Source organism: Cyprinodon tularosa, unplaced genomic scaffold, assembly GCF_016077235.1.
Source record: "Cyprinodon tularosa strain WSP-4 unplaced genomic scaffold, ASM1607723v1 ctg625, whole genome shotgun sequence".
NCBI classification, from domain to species: Eukaryota; Metazoa; Chordata; class Actinopteri; order Cyprinodontiformes; family Cyprinodontidae; genus Cyprinodon; species Cyprinodon tularosa.
This window is the reverse complement of record NW_024039369.1, coordinates 446,477-470,577: the sequence shown is the minus strand read 5'-3', so window position 1 is coordinate 470,577 and position 24,101 is coordinate 446,477. Positions and strand designations below refer to the sequence as shown.

General features: G+C 38.7%; 1 protein-coding gene across 1 annotated transcript in view; it reads right to left on the bottom strand.

The window, feature by feature from the left end:
• The window catches only part of il15l (interleukin 15, like), a 51,230-nt gene extending 33,639 nt beyond the window's left edge, over positions 1-17,591 (bottom strand). Inside the window, exon 1 of the mRNA XM_038307957.1 lies at positions 16,989-17,591. Coding sequence (XP_038163885.1) covers positions 16,989-17,144 — 156 coding nt within the window. The 5' untranslated portion in view covers positions 17,145-17,591. The remainder of the gene's footprint in view (positions 1-16,988) is intronic.
• Between the last annotated feature and the right edge of the window lie 6,510 nt (positions 17,592-24,101).

The following is a 24,101-nucleotide window of genomic DNA, read 5'->3' as shown; positions in this document are numbered from 1 at the left end:
TCTGCCTTTACAACATATTCTCATTCCCAACTCCTCAAAAACTGATGCTTGATCAAGCAGGAGAAAAGTACAAAACTGGCACAAACTAATCCTTTAGAGGTCTTCAACAGGGGGTCCGTGACCCCTTGGGGGTCCACGGAGGTACTACATGGGGGTCATGAAAGCTTTGGTTGATTAAACATTTTTTTAATATTCCCCTCCAGCAATATTTTCCACTAGACTTAGACTTAGACAGATGTATTTTGTTCTTTTTGCATACACAAGTGTAAACAAAAAGAAATTTTGTTTAGAACATCTCTCTAGAAATTTCCATTGTTTAAAGTGCAGCCTTGATAAGGTAAGCAGCAGTTGTTGTTGTTACTACTGCCTCTGGCTCCTGAAGCACTCGCTTCTCCTGGCTCAGGGGAGGAAGAGGACGATGATGACGATGCTGTGAGGGTGGTAGCCCCCTGAGTTGAAGAGGCTGGCGTGGCTGAAGCAGCAGTGGTGCATTCGGCAGGTTTAGCAACGACAGACCGTGCTGGAGAAGGTGTCGAAGCCGGCTGGGGATGTTTCAGCATTTGGCAGGGAAGCATCTAGAGTGCTCTCCTCCTTAACCTGCACAGTGCTGCGCTTCCCTTCTAGATGCTGAATATTGCCTGGGAACAGTCTCAGAGGAGCCTCCATTCACACAGAGCTCTTTGTTTCAAATGGCATGGTATAGCATCAGATCCCCACAGGCCAACAGCACTGTCCGGTACTGCTGTCCGTAGCACTCCACAGCTTTTTAAATGGTCATTAATGTAGGTATTTAAAACATTTTGTGACCGTAGCTCCAGCAGTTTGTTGGCGATCATAGATGCGGGTTTGATGTCTAGTTTGTACAGTTTTAAACTAGCATATTTTGTGAAATTGTCGAGAGGAGCTGGTCTTAGCCGCTGCCTTGGAGCACCGCGATGGTAACTAATAGAACCACTAATTGAAATGTCATTAAATCCACATTAACAGGAATTCCACAGACTGTAGTAAACAGATAAATGGAGGCAGAAGATGTATTTCAGTCATCAATGCACACATTCAGCGACACACAGGAGCTCTTTCAAGCTGGGCACCGTTTCATTCACAACACCTGTCCCATCAGAACAGAAATACTTGAATAATCCCAGGGAGAAATTACTTTCCCTTTAAAAAGTAGAAAATTAAAGAAAAAACACTAAACATAAAATCTGTAAAAATCTGGCACAAACTAATCCTTTAGAGGTCTTCAACAGGGGGTATAACAGGGGGCTATTCAGATTGAAAGACTCCTCGTTATGCGGCAGACAAATGCAGACCTCTTTTTGCCTGTTTTGAAGGACGGGTCAGTTGTATCCTACATAGCCTTACGTATCCCATGCTTCATTGCGGTTCCAAGCAAGCTGGCTGCTCCATGCTCAGAGGAAAAAACGGAAATGGTTCCAAACATTGGTGAATATTGTAAGTTTAGTTTAATATAATAGAAGTATTCGAATAGTTTTGTCTCAAATTAATGAAAATAGTTCACTTAAAAGTGAGTGGGATTTGTTACAAACCAGCACCCGGACGCCGGAGCTCATCGCAGAAAATATTAATATTTTGTCAATTTGTATCTAAATCATTCTGTCTCCTGTGTGTGATCTGTATGTGGGTCAGAGAAAAAAAACACAATAATTTCTTAAATGCATTTTTTTTTCAAATTTCCATTTTGAAAAACATGTTCTTTGCTTGCGACAAAAATGAAAATTTACAGCATATATGTCCATATATATATGTGAATGCGCACTTTCATCCGGTTTGGTCTGCCGCGGTTTCCGTAGCGCCAGGAACGTGCAGGCGCGCGCTTTCAGGAAATCCTATACACTACTGTTTATGCTCTAAAAACATTCTAAATGACTTTGTTTCGAGTAAATTCTGGATGCTACCCACTCAGGACACTTGGAATACATTGGACGAGCAGTATGGAGGAATATTGACACGTTTTTTGTGGACTTTTATGGACCTTTCTGTCTCGGGCGCCATAGACCTCCATTATTTGAATGTCAGCAGACAGCAAGAAGCCTCCCAGATCTCCAGATGCATTTGAGATATCAAAAAAGTACTCCAGAGTGTTGTTCAGCATGGGGGTGAGTAGAAAATGAAGGCTAATCATGTTTTGGGTGTACTATTCCTTTAAGGCACAAAGTCATCTGCAAAACATGAGACCCAGACTTGCTCCTTTTCAAGAAGTCAAGTCTACGAACATCAGAGAGAGACTTAGGAGGAGGAGTCGAGGTTTGAAGACGTCTCGCCTCCCCTCCAGGAAGCTTTTCAATTTGCATGTTTCCAAGCAATACAAGGCCTGGTCTATATAAAGCCTCAAACTCACTGCGATCCAGACATTTAAATTGAGAAAGCTTCCTGGATGGGAAACGAAACGCCTTCAAACCTTTGAAACCAAGTCCAGTGGATTGTTTTTTTTTTTTACTTTTATGGAATGACTATGACCTGGATGACTAATAATCTTTATCAGCAAAACTTAAGTAATTTGAACTTTGGAGACAGTTGTTGATTTGATGCCAGAGGGACCTGACAGGTTAAAAAGTGTCTCAGACACACTGCATTCCTGCTGAGCTGGAGGAGGACCTAAACCTTTACAAGATGATCTACAGTGTTCTGATCCTGTCATGGTTCTGCCCTCCGCTTGGTTCTATTTTTTTGTGTCTTTGTAGTTTTACCAGCGCTGAATGCTTTAGTTCTTGTGTTGCTCTATGTTGCCCTCTTGTGTTTGTTTCATTCTTCCTTGGTCCCTTCTTGTTAGCCCACTCACACCTGCTCCATATCTGCTGATTAGCTTGTCTTGGTTCAGTCTCCCAATATATACCCCACCTCTGCAGTCACTCAGTGCCAATGGTGTAACTATCGGTAAGCAGGGACTGCAGTTGCTTAGGGGCCTCTGACCTCTTAGGGGCCCTGTCACTGAAACCTGGTTGGTCCCCTACGTAATTGTGAACTATAATGTCTCTTTGCAGATGTAATGGTGCGAAAAATTCCTCTTATACCCACCTGATACTAAGTTGATAGACCGGACCTTATTTATATTCCAACACAAGGCAGAGTTCAACATGATGATGAGCAGAGGTGGGGTGTTGTACTTCATATGGGGCCCACCCAGATAATGTTGCTTACGGGCCTATTGTTGTGTCGTTACGCCATTGCTGAGTGCTGTTTTGTTGCTTCCCTTGTCTCTGGCTTCCTATGTGGGTTTTCCCTGACGTTTTTGGGTTTTTTTTTTTGGTTCTATGTATTTTTTGAATTTTTCCTCAGTTTCTTCATTAAATCTGCAAAATTCACCTCTGCCTCTGTTTTTGCATTGGGGTCCTCAAAACCTCAACTTAACCCAGACAGATCCAAACCTCTGTGTGGTTAAATTCTTGTCCAAAACCCAATCACAAGCCAATCTGATCATTAAAAAATACCCAAGATTGAAAAATCACTGAAACGCTTCTGCCCAACAACATAGACAGCAGTTTTGCTTGCAGATGGACCTCTGATAGCTGGAACACTCATATGGCCTCCGACTCCAGTCTCCCATTAAGATAAGATAACACACTTTTTATATTATCTTATAATCAAGAAATCAATTTTTACAGCAGCTGTTAGTTACTATCAGTTCCTGTTGGAAGCAGAGAAACCTGGATGTGTCTCTGCTTCAGGGTAGACAAGCTGTCGGCGGAAAAAAAAAAAGATTTATTTGGTAGAAAAATTTGCATATGACAAAGAAAGAAAAACCCCGTCCTGATCAATCATTATTTGCTGCCATTTCCCCTAAGGTCGTCTTCTGCTTATTCAAATATGTGGAAACTTGTCTCAGTGGGAGAGAGATGATGGACAATGCTGGGAAGATTAGACAAGCACGAGCAGCTTCAGATAAAATATTTGCAGACTGTTAGACTCATCAAGTCTTGTCAGGCATATTATCACTGCTTTAATGAAGGCCTTAAACATGTTGGATATGGTGTTAAAGTCAACATCAGGGCCCCGATTCTTAACTTATTGCAAGTAAAGAACACATTTGTAAGAAGAAATAAAAACCACATGTTATACGTTTCAGTTTGAAAACAATGCAATACAGAACTACATTATCCCGAAATACAAATTTCTTTTTATTTATTTTTCCAAGTTTATTTTTGTAAAAAACGAAATATCCGCAAATATTAGTTTACAGATTTAATAGTCAATTCTCCTTTTCAAATCTCTTTTGACTTATTTTCAAATTGCGTTTTACAGTCTTCACTTCAAGCCCAATAAAATATCTTGTTCTTGACCAATAAAAATCTTATTTCTAACATCCATGGAGACCGATATTACGACCGAGTATCAGGGCCAGGCTAGAGATTTTTTTTGTTTTTCGAGAATAAAGTCATAAAATTATGAGAAGAAAGTCATAAAATTACAAGAATAAAGTTGTAATATTACGAGAATAAAGTCTAAACATTACGAGCATAAAGTCGTAAAATTACGAGAATAAAATTGTAATATTACTTTTAAGATTATTATATTAAAATGATTTTTTTTTAAATAATTCAATCTGTAAACCTAGATTGGTAAAAAGAATGAAAAAAAAGCATTCGTAAATACATTTAAATAAAATCTGAAAAGATACAACTTGAAATATGAAATGAAAGATGAAAAATAAAAAATGAATCATTTGAAAAACAAAACTACACTCGAAAATCTTTTTTTACAGCTTTAACAACTTTTCAATTCTGGATTGCATTTTGTTTCAAACTTCAATTTACAAACAGTTTTTTTCTTTTGATTTCTATTTTACAAAACATGTTCTTTGCTATCAGCAATAATGGAACTAAATTCACGCCGTTACGGAAGAAAGCGTATATCCTGAGAAAACCCATTCAGCTTCATGATGTGCAGTTTTAGAACGGATATCAACAAGGTGACTCCAGTCAGCCCAGAGTTCAAGGTAAGACCTCCTCAATCAAACGCAGAAAACATGATCAACAGTGTCAATGGGAGAACATAAGCAGCTTCAAAGAGCTCAGTATTTCTCTCCAGTAGGATGGAGAATATTAATGACGACACATATTTAACACAAAAATATTCCTGCAGATAAATATGAAGTATTAGCAAGATACAGACCTAATTAATAATTGAACTTTATTGATCTCACATTGGAGAAATTTACCTCTGCATTTTCAAAGGCGTCAAGTAACAAAGTACAAATACTTTGATACTGTACTTAAGTATACTTTTTATGCACCTATAATTTACTCCATTACTTATTTTCCTTCCTACATCTGACTTCTACTCATTACATTTTCACACAAGTATCTGTTCTTTCTATTCCTTACATTTTTAAAACAAATGTTACTCGTTACACTTGGCTTCGGTTTAATGTTTATAAATATTTATTTCCCGTCATGTGCTCCATCCAATGCAGATCATTGGCTCCATCCACATCTAGTCAAAACTAGTGTGATTGGATGAGTCATATAACGCAAACCCTCATTGGTTAGCTAAAGGAAATCATCAGAAGCAAGCAGGTGTTCTTCAAACTGCAAACGTGAATTGTCTATGCGATGCTGCAATGTAGGATTCAGAAAAAGATGTTGAATTGTCTGAAAGGTCGGACACAGGCGAGAGCGTATCGGGAGACAGAGACCAACAACACCTCCCTCATCCTTGGCCCTATCTCAAAGAATTTTTCAAAATAGTCAAAAAATTGAGCTTTCAATTTATATAGTGGCCTCTGGCTGTTTTTTTAAAGGTTGCCTTAAACTTTTATACTTTCAGTAGTTTTTGGAGCACATACTTTTTCACTTTTACTTGGGTAAAGAGGTGAAGTTGATACTTCAAATGTTTTTAAACTGTAGTATACTTCTACTTAACTAAGAAATGTGTGTACTTTTGACACCACTGTGCATTTCACCCATCCCCTTGGGGAGCAGTGGGCTGCCATTGTGCGGCACCCAGGGAGCAATTGGGGGTTCAGGGTCTTGCTCAGAGAGCCACAGTGTCAGTCTGTGGGACTGGGTCTCAAACAGGGGCGTGCATACATATACACTAGGTGGTGCTAAAGCACTAGGAAGTTTGCCCTTTATCAACGAAAATGCCCTTTTGAAACTCGTTTTTTTTATTTATTTTTATTAATATTATTAAGATTTTACTGAGGTCGGTTTTGAAATGATCTTTTGAAAACCTGAGCCATTAAAAACGACTGAAACAATGCGCCAAAATGAGCCACCTACTTGCGCACACCCGACCAGCCTATCTCTCTTCCTTTGTCACGTTAACTCGCGTGGTCGCCCGCATATGGAGAGATATTTGTGCCATCGGTTTGAGCGCGCAGGAACCAATCCGAGCGCGCAGTGAGACAACACGCGCGCGCGCAAAACCGGTCTGGCGCGCGCTCAACTATGAAAAACCCTCTCAACACACTGTTCTCGAGCTCAGTTTCATCTCTGCGCGTGCTCGAATCCGTCTCTGCTCGCGCTCGCTCGACCTGCTCTCTCTCCGAGCGCACAGCTCGGCTGTTTCTCCGCTCGCTCGACTCTCTTCTTCTTCTTCTTCTTTGATATTTTTGGCGGTTGGCAAACAACAGATAGATGCATTTCCGCCATCTACTGGAATGGAGTGTGGACCAGAATGACTCTCAGGAATTAAATTCTATTATATAAATGTGTTATTTTTAGATATCGAAATACTATACTGTAAATATTACTATCTGAATAACTTCTGAATAATTGAACTAAATCTAATTTAACTTTTACTTTACTCAAATTTTGAATGAATTGCTTTCTCTCCTCCTCATATTTGTTACAGTATAACATCACATGCTCAACTGTTTCATCTACCCCACAATATTCACATTTCCCATTCCTATGTTTTCCTAAGATAAACAGAGAACCATTTAATCCGGTATGACCAAACCTCAATCTAGAAATGATTGTTTCTTCTCTTCTTGTTCTTTCTGTTCTTCTCATTTCTCCAATTTTCTTTTGAATTTTATAAAACCAACGTCCTTTATTTCCTTTCTCCCATTCCTTTCGCCATTTATCCTTTATTTTCTGTTTAATTAACATTTTAACTTCAGATTTGCTAAAATTAACAAATAAATCCACTGACACATTTTTAACAGCTTCTTTTGCTGCCTTATCTACTTGTTCATTTCCTTTAATTCCATAATGTGCCGGTATCCATACAAAATTTATAACTAAACTCATCATATTTATTCTATACAGTGTCTGTTGAATTTCTATCAAAATATCTGGCCTGCTTTCTGAGTGACTATACTGCAAACTAATTAAAGATGAACTAGAATCTGAACATATGACTGATCTTAATGGCTTAACTTCTTCCACCCATTGAACAGCTAATAATATTGCAATCATTTCTCCCATATAAACTGAAAGTCCATCACTTATTCTTTTCCTAATTTTAACATTAAATTCTGGTACGATAAAGGCTACTCCTATTTGATTTGTTATATTTTTAGAGGCATCTGTATAAATTTTTACATACTTATAATATTGATTAATATAATCCTGTACTATATATGAGTTTAATATGAATTTCTTATCCTTTCTTCTTTCCAACAAAGTAAAATCTACCCTAGCATCTGTAATGATCCATGGTTGTATAACTGATAATGGAACTGTTTGGCTTATACTAATCTGATCTATTTTGAGTTCTGTTATTTTTTCCTGCACAGTCCAACCAAAACTTCTAATATCTTTTACTTCTTTTTCCCAACAGGGTTTTATTACTTGCAGAGTTGGGTGATCCTTTCTATGACCTTTTAAATTAGCCCAATAATTTAATGTTAATTGCTCTCTTCTAAATGCAAGTGGCATTTCTCCCATTTCTACTAACAATGCTGCTGTTGGAGTAGTTTTAATTGCTCCTGTACATAATCGCAATGCTTGATATTGAATCCGATCCAGTTTTTGAAGATTTGTCTCTGCTGCTGAATTATACACAATACTTCCATAGTCTATCACTGATCGAATTAATCCTGTATATATATTATTTAGTGCTACTCTATCTGCTCCCCACTCTCTACCAATTAAGCATCTCATAATATTTATTACTTTCTTGCATTTGTCTACAATTTTTTGAATGTGTATATTCCATGTTATTCTTTCGTCAAACCAAACCCCTGAAAATTTGAATTGCTTCACTCTTTCTATTTCTTGATTATATAATTTTAATTTACCATCATTAATTTTCTTCCTTGAAAAGAACATTGTTTTAGTCTTGTCCACTGAGAATTTAAATCCCCATTTTAATGACCATTCTTCAACTTTAACAATTGCTTGCTGCATCTTTTTAGTAATAAATTCCAAATTCCTCCCTCTCTTCCACATTGCCCCATCATCAGCAAAAAGAGAAAAACCCATTCCATTATCTATATTTTGAAACACATCATCTATCATTATTGAAAATAATAAAGGACTTATTATACTTCCCTGTGGAGTACCATTTTCAGCAATATATTTCTCAGAATGATATTTACCTATTTGAACTTGTATCTGTCTTTCAGTTAGAAAATCTTTGATCCACCAATACATCCTACCAGTAATTCCCATCTTTAACATTTTTATTAATAAACCTTCTTTCCACAACATATCATATGCCTTTTCAATATCAAAAAACACTGCTACAATACTTTCTTTACTAATTTGAGCTTTTCTGATTTCAAATTCCAAACTCAAAACTGCATCCATAGTATTCCTACCCCTCCTAAAACCACTTTGATATTTTGATAAATATCCATTAGATTCTATATAATAAATCATTCTTTCATTAATCATTTTCTCCATTATTTTACAAACATTTGAGGTTAATGCAATTGGTCTATAATTTTCAGGTTTTGTATCATCCTTCCCTGGTTTACGTATTGGTATTATTACAGCCTCTTTCCAACTTTTTGGTAATTTTCCGTTTTCCAAAAATTTGTTATAAAATTCCAATAAAATTTCTTTAGATGTTTCACTAAGATGCTTTAACATTAAATAACAAATTTGTTCTTTCCCTGGTGTTGTTAATTTAACTGTCTGAAGTGCTCGATTTAATTCCGATTTTGTGAAAGGAACATTCAACAAATCATTTACATTCTCTGTCTTCTCTAATATCTATTTTCTAATATTGTAATTTCTCTCCCCCTTTTTCCTTCCAGAGTAATATTATCTGAGCTATTTATTTTAATAAAAGTCTTTGCCATCATTTCCACCTTTTCTTCATCCTTAACTGCTACTACTTCACCATCACTCAGGACTGGATAACCATATTCTCTTTTAATACCATTCATTCTTCTTATCATTGACCATACTTTATTAATCTCTGTTTCTCTTCCCACCGAATTACAAAAATTCCTCCAACAATCCTTTTTTGCATTCTTTATAGTTCTTCTTACAAGAGCCTGACATCTTTTATATTTTATAAGATTCTGTACACTGTGCGCTCGACTCTCTGCGCTCACAACTTCAGCAATGTATGTAAATGAACCATACCATCAGCCAATCACACCCAGCTTCTTTTCATCCAATGAAAGCATTCCTTCCTTCTTCTTCTTCTTTTCTATCATGGCGGATCGCAAGCAACTTTAAGGTGTATACCGCCACCTACTGTTCATGAGTGTGTAGCAACATTGTTTTACATCTATTAAATTCTATTTTTTAATTTTGTATTCTGCAGATAACTAAATAATGCTTTCCTTAATCTATAAATATCTTTTATATTTCCTTTATTTCCCAGAAATCCTTTAAGTTTCCATTCTTGGCCTGTCATTTCAACTACTCTTCTCAATTTTTCCCTTTCAGGTTCATATGTTTTACAGTTCATTAATATGTAAGCATTCGTTCCAAATACTACATCCGGTTAAATGAAAAAAATAAAATAAAATAAATAAAAACACAATCAGGAAAATCAAACAACTCTTACAGTTTCCTAACCATTTGATGGACAGAAGATATTACTATAAAATATCTTGAATTATCTCAAATAAACTTCAGTAAAACAGTTATTAGATCATTGCCTCATCCATCTCTTTTACCTGCTATTGACATGGATTTAAATTTGATGTTTTAAAAGAAAAATAAGGAGGATATTTCAGGTTCCAGTATGGTTCAACAATATATAGATAAAAAATATTATGGATATGTTAAATTTTTTATGGATGCTTCAAAAATATTCCAATATTAGGAATGGTGTTTTGTTTTAGTTTCAGAATTTATTTTTAAATCGGGTAAAAGAATCAGTGATGGAATTCAGCCTACAAAGGAGAAATGTTTTGGATCATATTGGCCTTACAATGGATTGAAGAAATCGTTCCATTAAGAAGTTTAGTTTGCTCTGATTTTAGATCAGCGACCGTTATATTAATTTAAACGCAATTATTCAGACAGCAGACCTGATCTGAAATTTAACAATTATTATTTAGAAGACCTTTTACAGATGGACTCTAAATAAGAGGGTTATTCTTTATTATATATATTAAAAAGAATAATTTGATAAACAGGATTTTTCAGTTGGTGGCGGTAATTGTTGTTTGCCAACCTCCATAAAAAAACAACAAAAAGAAGAAACACCCGCCACAAAAGCTAAGAGTAAGGCCAATATGATCCAAAACAATATCTATATACTGTTGAACCATACTTGAACCTGAAATATCCTCCTTATTTTTCTTTTAAAACAGCAAATTTAAATCCATGTCAATAGCAGGTAAAAGAGATGGATGAGGCAATGATCTAATAACTGTTTTACTGAAGTTTATTTGAGATAATTCAAGATATTTTATAGTACTATCTTAGGAATGTTGACAAAATAACTGTAAGAGTTTTTGATTTTCCTGATTGTGTTTTTATTTATTTATTTATTTTTTTTTTTCATTTAACCGGATGTAGTATTTGGAACGAATGCTTACATATTAATGAACTGTAAAACATATGAACCTGAAAGGGAAAAATTGAGAAGAGTAGTTGAAATGACAGGCCAAGAATGGAAACTTAAAGGATTTCTGGGAAATACAGGAAATATAAAGGATATTTATAGATTAAGGAAAGCATTATTTAGTTATCTTCAGAATGCAAAATAAAAAAATAGAATTTAATAGATGTAAAACAATGTTGCTACACACTCATGAACAGTAGGTGGCGGTATGCACCTTAAAGTTGCTTGCGATCCGCCATGATAGAAAAGAGGAAGAAGAAGGAAGGAATGCTTTCATTGGATGAAAAGAAGCTGGGTGTGATTGGCTGATGGTATGGTTCATTTACATACATTGCTGAAGTTGCGAGCGCAGAGAGTCGAGCGAGCGGAGAAACAGCCGAGCGCACAGCTGGTGTTGAGCGCGGAGAGAGAGCAGGTCGAGCGAGCGCGAGCAGAGACGGATTCGAGCACGCGCAGAGATGAAACTGAGCGCGAGAACAGTGTGTTGAGAGGGTTTTTCAGAGTTGAACGCGCGCCAGACCGGTTTTGCGCGCGCGCGTGTTGTCTCACTGCGCGCTCGGATTGGTTCCTGCGCGCTCAAACCGATGGCAAAAATATCTCTCCATACCCGCAGGGCATGCCAGATGCGCAGCATCATAGCAGTTCAGTAAGCGTCTTCAGATAGCAGGAACGGTCGCTGACAGGCTGCTTCTCCCGTGCCCCATTAGCCAGGTAATATACAGATCAAGCAAAATCATTTTGTTATGCATTAAAATGTCTCATTCAGCAGCACCAAACAAGCATTTTTGCCGACTGGTCACCTGATAAACTAGTTAGGCTAGATAAAGTTTTACACTGTAGTTGTGAGCCTTAGTTATATGCTATTGATCTGCTCCTTTGGGTTAATCGTATTGAAAAATCTTAAAAGCTGTTCACATTTTATTTTTAAGTGGTTTGTACAAAATCAGCAGGTATTAAAATAGCTATTATTTTGTAGGCTACCATAAGTCATATCCACGTGACAAGACTTCCAGTCATGTTGCCCTAATAGCCCATTATTTAAACTAAGGTGGGATATTTGTTAAAGCTATTATTATTATTATTATCATTATTATTGTCATGATGGTTATTATTATTATATTGTAGCCAGTCACAGCAGGGAAGCTCTATACCATCAACATCTACCAGGACAGGAGATGAGGAACAGATCAGGGAAGACACAGAGACAGAAAAAGACCAGGATGAGGGAGACCAGCAGGATGAGGGAGAACAGATGGATGAGAGAGAGCAGATGGGTGAGGGAAAACAGGGAGACGAGCCAGATAGAAGAACTACTTTAAAGTAGTACGCTTTAGTCTGTTCTGTTGGTGGTGTGACTTTTTTCCATTGAAAACTCACGTTTAGAGAATGTTACAAACGAAAGTCAAATTTCATTCAACATGCGTGTGTATTTTTCTTTTATAATTAAGTGTTCCATGTGTGCTAAACAGTGCCCCCCCCTCCCTCCCTCCTGAGCACCTGCCCCCCAAAATGTCTGTGCACGCCTCTGGTCTCAAACCCCGAACCTCAGGATTCCAAGCTCTATGCCCTAACCACTAGGCCACCACTGCATAAGTTGAATTTGAATATAGTGGCATCCTCAATACGGGAAGAACAGCAGAGGCTGTAGGCTTTGCTTTGTGCAGGAGGTCTGGAGGGCAGCGGGGCGGAGCGATGGATATGGGATTTTGGGGGTAACAGGAGAAGCGGCGCAAGTGACGTTTAGACACTGCCGTCAGACAACATGTGGTAATTTATAAATGTTTTAAATAAAGTTGGGTCCAGATTAGCCAGCAGGTGGGTCCGGATCCAAAGCCAAGAGTAATGAGTAACGTCTGTTTTAAATATGTAAGGAACAGAAAGTACAGATACAGTGTGAAAATGTCATGAGTAGAAGTCAGAAGTAATGGAGTAAAGTATAGATACCTAAAATGTGTACTTAAGTACAGTAACAAAGTATTTGTACTTCGTTACTTGACACCTCTGGGTATCCTCTTCCTACTTTTATGTAACATGAAAAAAAAAATGTATGTTTGCATGAAATAAGGGTCTAATTGTAACCAAGCAGGCACAAAAGCAACTTATAAATATCAGGCAAATCGTGTCAGCTACAGATTTCCTGTATTATCTTTGATCTTTACCAATTAAATTACAAAGAACTTGTTGGTTTTATTAATTAATATGTAAAAATTTTAACTTTGTTTTATGTCTTCATATGATAAATAGAAGACATGCCGCTGAAGTTGTTGTAAATACACCTGCTATCGCTGTATAGGGTGTAGTTTAAAGAAAACATAGAAAGAAGTTTAACCAAAAAGGAAAAGTTAAAGAAAAGATTAAACTTTACTTCCTCTTTTTAGGGAAGGAAAATGAATGTGATTGCATTGATGCTTCCATTTATGCCAAAAAAACCCCAACAAATATATGAATCAATAGTGCTTCAAGTGTCAAGATGTAATCTAATCTATTTCCTTTGTATCTTGCTGCATCTTCATGCAGGGAAGTAAATCTGGTTATGAGCAGAGAACTGAATGTCATACAAGACTGGATCATGTGTAACAACCTGGCCCTCAACATCTATAAGCCCACTCACACCTGACCAATATCTTCTTCTTGACTCACACGACCCACTGGAACACAAACTTTCAGTCATCAGAACCTTACAACATCGCTCTGAGCATGTTCCTACAAAAACAGAACAGAAACACATCAAAGGTGCTCTTCAAACCTGCAGATATGCAAACTGGGTGTTTGTCAAATCACCAAGGATATATAAAAGACACACAGCAGATCAAACGCAAAAACATCTCCATTCCATTTGTTGCTGAAGTCTCTGACAAACTCAAGAGGATTTTCTCCAAACACAAAATCCCAGCCCATTTCAAGCCAAACCCTTAAACAGAGATTAGTGCATTCTAAAAATAAAACCCCCAGACCAAATATGAGAGGAGTGGCGTATGCAGTTCAATACAGTGAGAAATGCTCTGATCTTTATACTGGAGAAACCAAACCTCTCCACAGATGCATGGCCCAACACAGAAGAGCGGCCTCCTCGGGACAAGACTCTGTCGTACATCTACACCTTATGGACAAAGGAAATTTTTTTGAGGACCAGAATGTTCACATTTTGGAAAAAGAAAATAGAAAGTTTGAGAGAGAAAAAACAACATTAAACAGCTTCCAAAAACATGCAATGCAGCAATAGAGTTGATCCCTTCCCACTATCATCGCATCCCCAGCCTCTGTATAGGAAAGCGTAGGACCTTGCCTATTCAACCAACAATTTCTTTTAATGCCCTCCCCCCCTTTAGAGACATAGACAGGTTGGAGTCTAACAAAAGAAGCCGAACGACCACCATTCCAAAGGGCTGGAGCCCTTCGTCTGTTTCAATTTGTTTTCAAAAAAAAAAAACAAGGTTTTGTTGGGCTGCTGTATAAAACTCGGAACTCAACGCTATTTCTGACATTTTTAATTGAAAAAGCTTCCTGGACGGGAAGCGAAACGTCTTCAAAATTGAAAACAAAGTCCAGTGGATTGTTTTTAATTTACTTTTTGTTTTTTTTATTGTTCTTTTGTTCATTCTCTGATCATTTCTAAACCATGTGTTAAGAGATGACATTTTTGGAAATGTAATATTTTTTATGACTGTGCTTTGTATTGTGGGTTTTTAATCCGGACCCCAGGAAGACTAATTGTTTGCCATGGCAACAGCTAATGGGATCCCTAATAAATTAACAAAAAGTTAACTTCACTGATATCTGCAGCTGTGCGTTCTGTTAGATTGGGAGCCAACAATAATTTCCTGTCTCCAAAGCTCTGCTATAAGATCTAATTATAAAAAAAGAAGCTTTTAGTGCCTGTTGTAAAAATAATTGAGGAGAAACAGATTTGCAGGATGTTGGGTTCCTGTAGTCATGAACTAAACCCTGGGAACATCCTCCATTCTGCTAATAGGAACAGAAATGACACCCCAGTTAATTTGGTATCAACAGTTATAGAGCAATAAACCTTATTGGAACCTGTGCTGCATAGTAACAGTCTAACAAATCCATAAAAATTCATCTAGCATTTAGTGTTTGCTCTCTGAGTCCCTCCAGTAAAGGGAACGCAATGTCGAAAGCTTTCCCTGTGTCACATCTCAGATCAAAAGTAATTAAAAAATAATAAAATATTTATTTTTTAATTTATTTATTGCATTTCGGATTAATCAAGTTTTTTTGTTTTTTAAATATGCTTCAGACTCGGGATAAATTAATCCTGCCACCGTCCTGCGCCGGTTTACTGGATGACTTCATACCTGAATCAAATATTGTTGGATTTGGCTCAGTAGAAATTTCTTGAGCTCTAAACATGCAGCTGTTAATGGCGATCCTCAATCAGATCAGTGTCCATTTTGTATTGATAATGTGACTCTGATGGGGTCCTGTTCTCCTTGTAAAAATTATTTTTTAAATTTTCAACATGATCAAGAGTTTTCTGCCTGCAGACATGGCTCATGTTCTGTGCTGTTTCGGCCTGTTGGGGAGGAAGTAAAACAAAAGGGATGGAGACATGTCCCCCCGGGCGCTACAGTTAAAACAAATCCTCCTTCAATTAGGGCAATAATAACTCATATCGTTTGAAATAGACAAATGATGGGTTAAACTTGGCATAGCTGCTGTTCAATGAAAGAAAAATGAGCAGTAGATGGGGGCAGAATAAATTTTTAGACCGGATGAAGTGGAGGACATATCGATAAAAGACTCCTGATGTCATTAATTGATAACGACCTGTAGATGAAGGAAGCCATTTATGTTAAGAGAGAAAAAACAACCTTAAACAAAGGGGGTCTCAGCTCTCAAAAACCTACATACCTATTTCAAAACCCCCACCCCCCCAATGCAGTGGACCAAAACATCTCGCCTGAGCAACCGGGCCAACAATTCCCCCTGACGACCCCCCTTTCAGATGCATTGATCAGTATCGGATACTGCAGGCTAGCAATGAATTCAAACAACTCCCCATTCCTGAGGAACAGATCCTTTCCTCTGGTTCAATTTGCCTGTTGTTTTTAGGTTACTCTATAAAGCTTCAAACTCAATGCTAACTTTTTGAATTGAAAAAGCTTCCTGGATGGAAAAGCAAAACATCTTCAAACTTGTCCAGAGGATTGTTGCTTTTTCTTTTACTTTTTAGGAACATGTAGATGTTCAGGTCTGGATGCTGATGATTATACAGCTACAGATTGATGCCAGGTTAATCTGAGCCCCAGAACCCAAAAATTGCCTCAAGTAACTGAAACTGATGCTTCATATGAGAAGAGGCCTTCGGACAGAACGTCTAGACTAAGATTAAATCTGATCTTTTTCAGACCTGTGGATCACAAGCCGCAGCAATGCCTACAATAGCCACTAGAGGGCACCACGGGAGGCATCTACTATGGTGTTCAACCTTACAAGTACTTTATTTTGGGTTTTAAATTAGTTCGGCCTTTCCTATTAAGGAAATGCTTATTTCAGTGAAGTGTTGGGTTCCAACTGGATCCATCCATCAGGTGAGATGTGCATCTGTCCTTAGATAAACCCATAAGCCTGGAGAAAAGCTTATGGGACAGCTTCCTCTGTGCTTCTACACCTTCGTTCCCATCTCCATGAACTCCCTGCACATGCAGTTTGGTTTTCAGGTAGAACAATTTTTGCTCAAATTGACAGTTTAAAAAAAAACACCATTTATTGGCAATTTTAGTCTGCTCCAAAGTAGATGGACATCCAGGAGAAAGGAAAGCACTCTGAGTGTCTTCCTTAAAGAACCACCTTAGTTTTTTCCAGTTTCTTCAAAATGAAAACAGAACCCTGAGAACTTGGAGTTTGTGCCTCTGATGATCTTTGACCCTTTCTCAGGATCTCAGCTGAATGTTTCCACTGTAATTCATTTACCTGAATGAAGCTCTATAAAGATGATGCTGATATTTACTGATTAATTTGTACTTAACTTTTGATTATACATATAATAAATCTGCCAAGAGGACATTTGTTCTGAGCCCTACCTGCATTGAAGAGCAATTCATAAGTGTAGACACCTGATGGGTAATGTCTCGGATGCAGCCTTTTTTTCTGGGGGTAGTTGCTCTTTGGCTGAGCGCCACCAGCAGACACACAGAACAAAAAAACACACTCGCGAGAGATGAACTGCCTCTTAGCATGGCACAAGCAGCAAAACCATCAACTGCATGGCATTATCCTCAGACCCCTGAAGTCCCTCGCTTCCACATCCTCACCAGCAGCAAACTGGCAGATCCGTTCCAGCTAATGGGAGACCAAAACTGCAGGTCCCAGAAGTCCCCCTCTGATGGAGCAAAAGGCTCAGTGTTTTTTACAACTGGTAGGAAAACAAAACGCTCCAGATGTGTTAAGCCTCATCCCTCCTTCCTACGGGATCCACAGCCGCTCCAGGAAACCACAGCTTCTATTTATGATCCAGCAAGGTAAAGTTCACTTTGTGCTGCATGTCTTCACTCCTGTGCAGGTCTCTGTTTTCACACGGTCCCAGAGCTGGGAGGAGGAAGGGCAAGTTAGACAAATGGTATGCAGAGAAACTGTGTACAGAAGAGCCTTCACACGCATTTCACTTTGACACTTTTCTTTTCACTTAACACTTTTGACTTTCTCACTCCTCCCATTTCTCCTCCTCCTCCACCTCTTCCTCCTCCTTCTTCTCCTCTAGTTGAAAAACTTAAAACTCAGCTCAGTGTTTTTTTTTTCTTCTTTTATAAGAGCTGAACAGATTCTTCCTCCATGTGGGGGACCTAGAGAGCCACTGAAAAAGAAAACCAGCTTTTGAAATGTAACATTTAAATCAGGTAATTTGTTATCTAATTTGAAAAGCATTTTCTAATTGCACACTGCAAATTGAATTATAACAAAGGACTTTTAAATTGGTTTTCTTTTTCAGTGAATCTCTAGGTCCTCCATAACTCCCAACTGGAACTTCCTAAGTCGGGCCTGGCCTCATGCCAAGACAATCACTGAACCAAACTGAAGTCTTAAAATAACTTTAAAAAACAATAATTGTTTCTGACCTCTGGTATCAAAATAAGGGTGTGGAGATGGAGCACACAGAACTGAAATACGTCTAACTTAAAGGAAAAGTCCGGTCTGCAAGAATAACCAATGGATCATAATTTATACCTAAAACTAATACGTTTGCAGTGATTTAATGAATTTAGGGTTAATCAGTAAAAAATAAAACCTATATTTTTCGTTGCGAACACGGTGCGGCCATTTGTGCCTAAATATACTAACACCTCATTCCCGACATCTCGGGCAGTGATGTCAGGGTGTGGCAAGCCTAGCGCCATTCTCCCCGCTTTAAAAGCAAAATCAATGGGAGCTGCTAGACACATCTGCAATAAACAACAATTATTTGTTAGGAATCCAGTTTGTGTGGTTTGTGTTTGTCTTCCCTCCTCCACCAGGCAGCGCCTGGTTCTGGTTGGCCTCCTCACACGCCTGCGGATGGTTACCTCATTAACGCAGGACTCTTAAGCTGCTGGTTGCCACTACTTCTACACCAGGGTGTTTGCCAGTTTTGGGTACTCTAGCCAAGCTGAGTTTTGCTAAGTCAAACTAAGTTTTTGTGTACATGAGTTTTAACCTTGCTGTTTTTGTCTTTGCCTCTCGGCAGGAAGTCATCCTGCAAACTGGATGATTTGGACCTTCTCCACCCTGGAAGGATTCTCTGAGCACCAAACTGAGCTGAGGATTCAAGTTTGTGTTTTGGATCAACTTTCCCCCCAAGGATTGTTTGGTGCTTCTCTCTGAGGAGGGGATTCATCTCCACTAGAGACTGACATTTTTTCGGGAATCCCACGGGTCACGGGATTCCCGTGGGATTCCCGTGGGATGGGAGTCAGTATTGGTAACGATGACGTGATTTGGACGGTACAGGATTAAACATTAACGGGAGCAGACGGGAGCGGGAGCAAACCAATAGTAACAAAAAAAAAAAACTAGGATCGACGCCAAAAAATAAAATAAAATAGAAAGAAAAAAAATCCAGTACTGGTGCCGCCATTTTGTAGTTTTTTTCCTTTAAGCCTACACTATAATGCGAGTCAAAAAAAACTACACGATCCAAAAACCAACAGAGCTTTCGCTCTGAGTTTTTCACCCGCGCTTAAAAACAACAAGAATGGGGCTCTGTTCGAAAACCTGGTCTGCATCCTCCAAGGATGCGGTCTACTTAGACTGGATCCTTTGAAGTCCATGAAAATAAAGAGACCGGAAGAGTTTTGGCTGTGAATTCGACCAGGTCTACCCTTCTGCGGGTTTTACCGCCGTAAGGTCTGTTGCTTAGCAACCACGAAAGTTGACACACAAAGCAGGAAAAGAATGAAAACCGAAGTTTCCAAAACTGTTTGTTTATTTATTTCTTTTTTATTGTAAAGTGAACAAAGACTACATTAACAAGAATCCAGAGTGGAATAAAGTTTACAACCAACGGGAGCAGGAACAAATAAAATCAAATGTAATGATAGAAACCTTAGTCAGTTAAATAACCTGCTGCTGTCATTCTGCACATCTCTGATGTTGCTGCTATTTTAAAATATCCATCACTGTAAAAATGTCCATAGCTGCATATTGGTTATTTATTCTCCAGTTTTATATTGTTAAAGCACTTTACAGAATTGTATTGTTTTTTGGGGGTTTTTTTTGTTTGTTTTTTTAACTCTTCCCTATTATGTTATTCTTATACATTTTTCTAAGGTCCACATTTGTGTGACCACTTTCAATAATCTTTCTGCTGCTGTAAATTTGCCCATTGTGGGACAATAAAGGGATTTTCTATTCTATAAAAGGGTTAGAAATATATAAGTAAATCAAAACAATGTATGTATTAAAAAAATATCTGCAAAATCTCTAATATTCAACAAGAAAAAAATCTTAGTTAAGCCTATTGTGCAAAACAGCAATAAAAAGATAAAAATCCTATCAGATTTATAGTTCCCAGACTGCAGATATATTAGAATCTGTCCTTAAATTACAGCCAAACTCATTTACACAGTAACAGATAAAAACCTTTAGATAAATCAAACATTACCGCCACATATCTGACTCTATAACCATTAAAACAACTATTTTCATTCATCTCAGATGGAACTATTCACTGACTTGTATTATATTTAGCTGAACTTCCAATTTTCACCACTGTTCGGCGCCAAGTAACCTTTCGTCTGATCACGGCTTGCTTGGTCTCGCAATGAATCCTGGGTAAACCAAGGATACCGAGGATACATCGACACCCGTCCTTCAAATCGGGCTAAAAGAAGGAAGCACTTTAAGGCCGCATAACAAGGACTGTTGGAATCCGACCAGACCTCGGCGCCACGCTATGACGTAATCGTACTTCGAATCTGGCCTTCTAAGGACGCGTCTTAGGTTTTCGAACAGAGCATGGGAGTGGTGCGGGAGTCATTCTGAATGGGAGCGGGATGGGAGTGGGAGTAATTCACCAGGAGTGGGACGGGACAGGATTTAGATTTCTACTCTGGCCCGGGACTGGACACAATTTTTTTCTGTGGGAGTGGGACGGGACAGGAGTGAAAATCCACTCCCGTGTCAGTCTCTAATCTCCACTATAACCCGTTCAAGTACCGCAGGAAAACTATGTGGCAGTCAGCTTCTCCGTTCACCAAGGTACAAACGCAATCTGATTAGACCTTGTTCGCCCTCCAACGAACAAGACATTCACTGGAACAACCCACACCGACTGGATTCAATAAGAGACACCTTTTTCTGGAAACGTGAATCTGCAACCTAAATCCTCTTCTTCAAGTCAAAGACACTAATTTCCCACTGAGCCTGAACTAACCGCAGTCTCTTCCCCTTCACTTTCCAGTTCTGGTTCGACAGTGTTCAGAGCAGCACTGGATTCATCTCATATATTTTAAATAAAACCTGTTAAACTTTTCCCTGGTTTCTCTGTTTGGTCTTCTGCATGTGGGTCAGAGCTCTAGATCAAATCATGACATTATTAAAGATTTCCAGAGGACTTCACCAGTGAAATTTAAGAGAGCTATAGTTAAACTGAATTCTCACATGCATGGCAGTTGGATGTTGTAATACATTGGGTAAAAGTGAAAAAAAAAAACATTAGTTATTTTACATTTCCAATTCATGATCCAGCATACATGGGTTTGTCGTTGGATTGCGTTAGTTGCGTTAGTTGGATTGCCCACATGGAGCTAAATCAGTGGGGTGAGCCATCTGAAACCATCCCCCTGTTCTTCTCCACAAAGAAGACCACTGTACCAACCTACTGTGGGAGGCGGTCACCTTAATCACAGACCAATCAGCCGATACTCCGACAGGAAGTGCCCCCACGTCACTCATGGCTTAAAACGCAGCGCGCGCACATCTTCGTTCTCTTTTTCCGTGGGTGTCAAAGCTCGTCAGAAGAGGCTCATTTCACGTGAAATACCAGAAGAAAGCTGACTAGAAGTAGCTTTCATTTTCCTGCGTCAAAAGTCACGGATCGCAGTGTTCCATCGTGCATAGCGACTGCGCCAACTGCGGAGACCGAAGCCTTTGAAGCGTACGGCGGAGTGAGTTTCGTTTCCCCCTCCCTTTTGGACGGATCGGCCGGGAGGACGCTCCTCGCAGATTACTTCCGCAAAATCCATCCTCTACGACTTGTGAGCATATCAAGCCCTCTGCTGTAGCACCAAACTGACTGAACTTTCCCGAGGGCGGACCCGGTGCCGAGAAACCCTCTGCGTGGCAGAAACCAAGCCACAGTTCCCTTGGAAACACCAATCCTTCACGGACGGAAGGCAGCTCACAGTAAATCAATTTCCTTTCCTTTTTGATGTATTAATGAGGTGCTGCGCTCGGCGAGAGAGACAGGTAGATTCAGGGATTTGAATTAATGCTGATTTTTAATCTGTGCTGATTAAGAGTTGGTTCATTTGGTTGAAGTGTGTGTGTGTGAGGCTGCAAGTGAATTTTCTTTCCCCTTTTTCTTCCCATTCATATCTTCTTGTGTTTCGACCTTAAGACCATTACCAAATTACCACATTCAACCGCGTGGGCTACGCGGTCGGAGCCATCTTGATAATAGACTGTCCCTCCCCCATTTTTCTTTTTCTTTGTCCCTCTCACCACGTGAAGAAAGGGGGGGGTCCTTCATTTAGTTACACCCCTTCACACACAGTTACATTTTTCATTCATATGTTTTGCTACACGACTTCTGCTGCTATTTGTTAATACATTTTTAATCATTTACAAATTTTTAAGCTATTAATTTTACGTGATTAATTGCACTGTTATCATCATACCTGCTGCTAACGGACATTAGTGAATGTATTAATATCTGGCATATTTTGGACAATCTCAGAAGCCAGTAAACAGACTCTTATGGTATTATTTCTGTGTTTTCTATTTCGTTTTATTCCTTATTTTCGATGTCATTAAACTAGTCATTTAATCTACCTTGTGTTTATTTTTCTAGTAGCGTGTAGTGTTTGCATAGATGTTAGATTTTCTGTAATCCTGAATTATTAGAATAAGGACATCATTGGTTAATTTGTAGTGGTTCTGGTCATTCATATAACGGAGGGTTTATCACTCAGGTTGGATCCACCCCTTTTGGTAATAGTGCGAATAAACAGAGATAAGAGGTTCTTTATTGATAATTAATAGCTCTGCTAGCCACCTAACCTGGGTCACTAGATTGGTGGAGACCTGGATTTTAACAGCCGGTCCAGGAACCTTCCAGAGGTGAATCCGCAACCCGGTAAGTAAATAATTAAAAGCTACAATTGTCTAACTAAGAACGCTAAATTGATTTTACCTTCGATTTTGAATAGGTTAAATAATTAACTATAACTCCAGTTCTAGTTAACCATCTATTCATTATCTGCAGGACATTATTTTGCGCAACACGTTGGATTGCAAACCTGGCCATCAAACTTCTGGCCACAGAAAAAATACGTCATTAATCCCTTACTCTTTGCTTCGCATAGGGCACTGGTTGTCGCCATCATGGATAAAAGCACATTGTGACAGACACCAGATACAGCACTGGGACATGCTCAACAGCCGATACCTCACCGTGACGTAACAAACTGGTAGGTGACAGTATTGCTTTTCGACAAATATGGATGCCTCCAGGAAAGCACATTCAAATGAAATTACTCTCAATTAAAAACATTGATCATTTATTGAAAAGTATGTAATAATTTCATTCTTACAGTAGTTTCAGACGTTCGTATTCTGAATTCGACCCGACTTTTCCTTTAAATATGGATTTGGTTCATCTTAAATGTTTGAGGCCCATTTTGGTCCCAGAGTTTGTTTGTACAAAAAAATTTAATAAAAAAAAAAAAGTTTTTTAATGTTTGTTTTTTGTTGAACTTTATGGGTCCAAATATATATAATACATTATATTATATATATACACTCACCGGCCACTTTATTAGGTACACCTGTCCAACTGCTCATTAACACTTAATTTCTAAGCAGCCAATCACATGGCGGCAACTCAGTGCATTTAGGCATGTAGACATGGTCAAGACAATCTCCTGCAGTTCAAACCGAGCATCAGTATGGGGAAGAAAGGTGATTTGAGTGACTTTGAACGTGGCATGATTGTTGGTGCCAGAAGGGCTGGTCTGAGTATTTCAGAAACTGTTGATCTACTGGGATTTTAACGCACAACCATCTCTAGGGTTTACAGAGAATGGTCCGAAAAAGAAAAAACATCCAGTGAGTGGCAGCTCTGTGGGCGGAAATGCCTTGTTGATGCCAGAGGTCAGAGGAGAATGGCCAGACTGGTTCGAGCTGATAGAAGGGCAACAGTGACTCAAATAACCACCCGTTACAACCAAGGTGGGCAGAAGAGCATCTCTGAATGCACAATACGTCGAACTTTGAGGCAGATGAGCTACAGCAGCAGAAGACCACACCGGGTGCCACTCCTTTCAGCTAAGAACAGGAAACTGAGGCTACAGTTTGCAAAAGCTCATCGAAATTGAACAATAGAAGATTGGAAAAACGTTGCCTGGTCTGATGAGTCTAGATTTCTGCTGCGACATTCGGATGGTAGGGTCAGAATTTGGCGTCTACAACATGAAAGCATGGATCCATCCTGCCTTGTATCA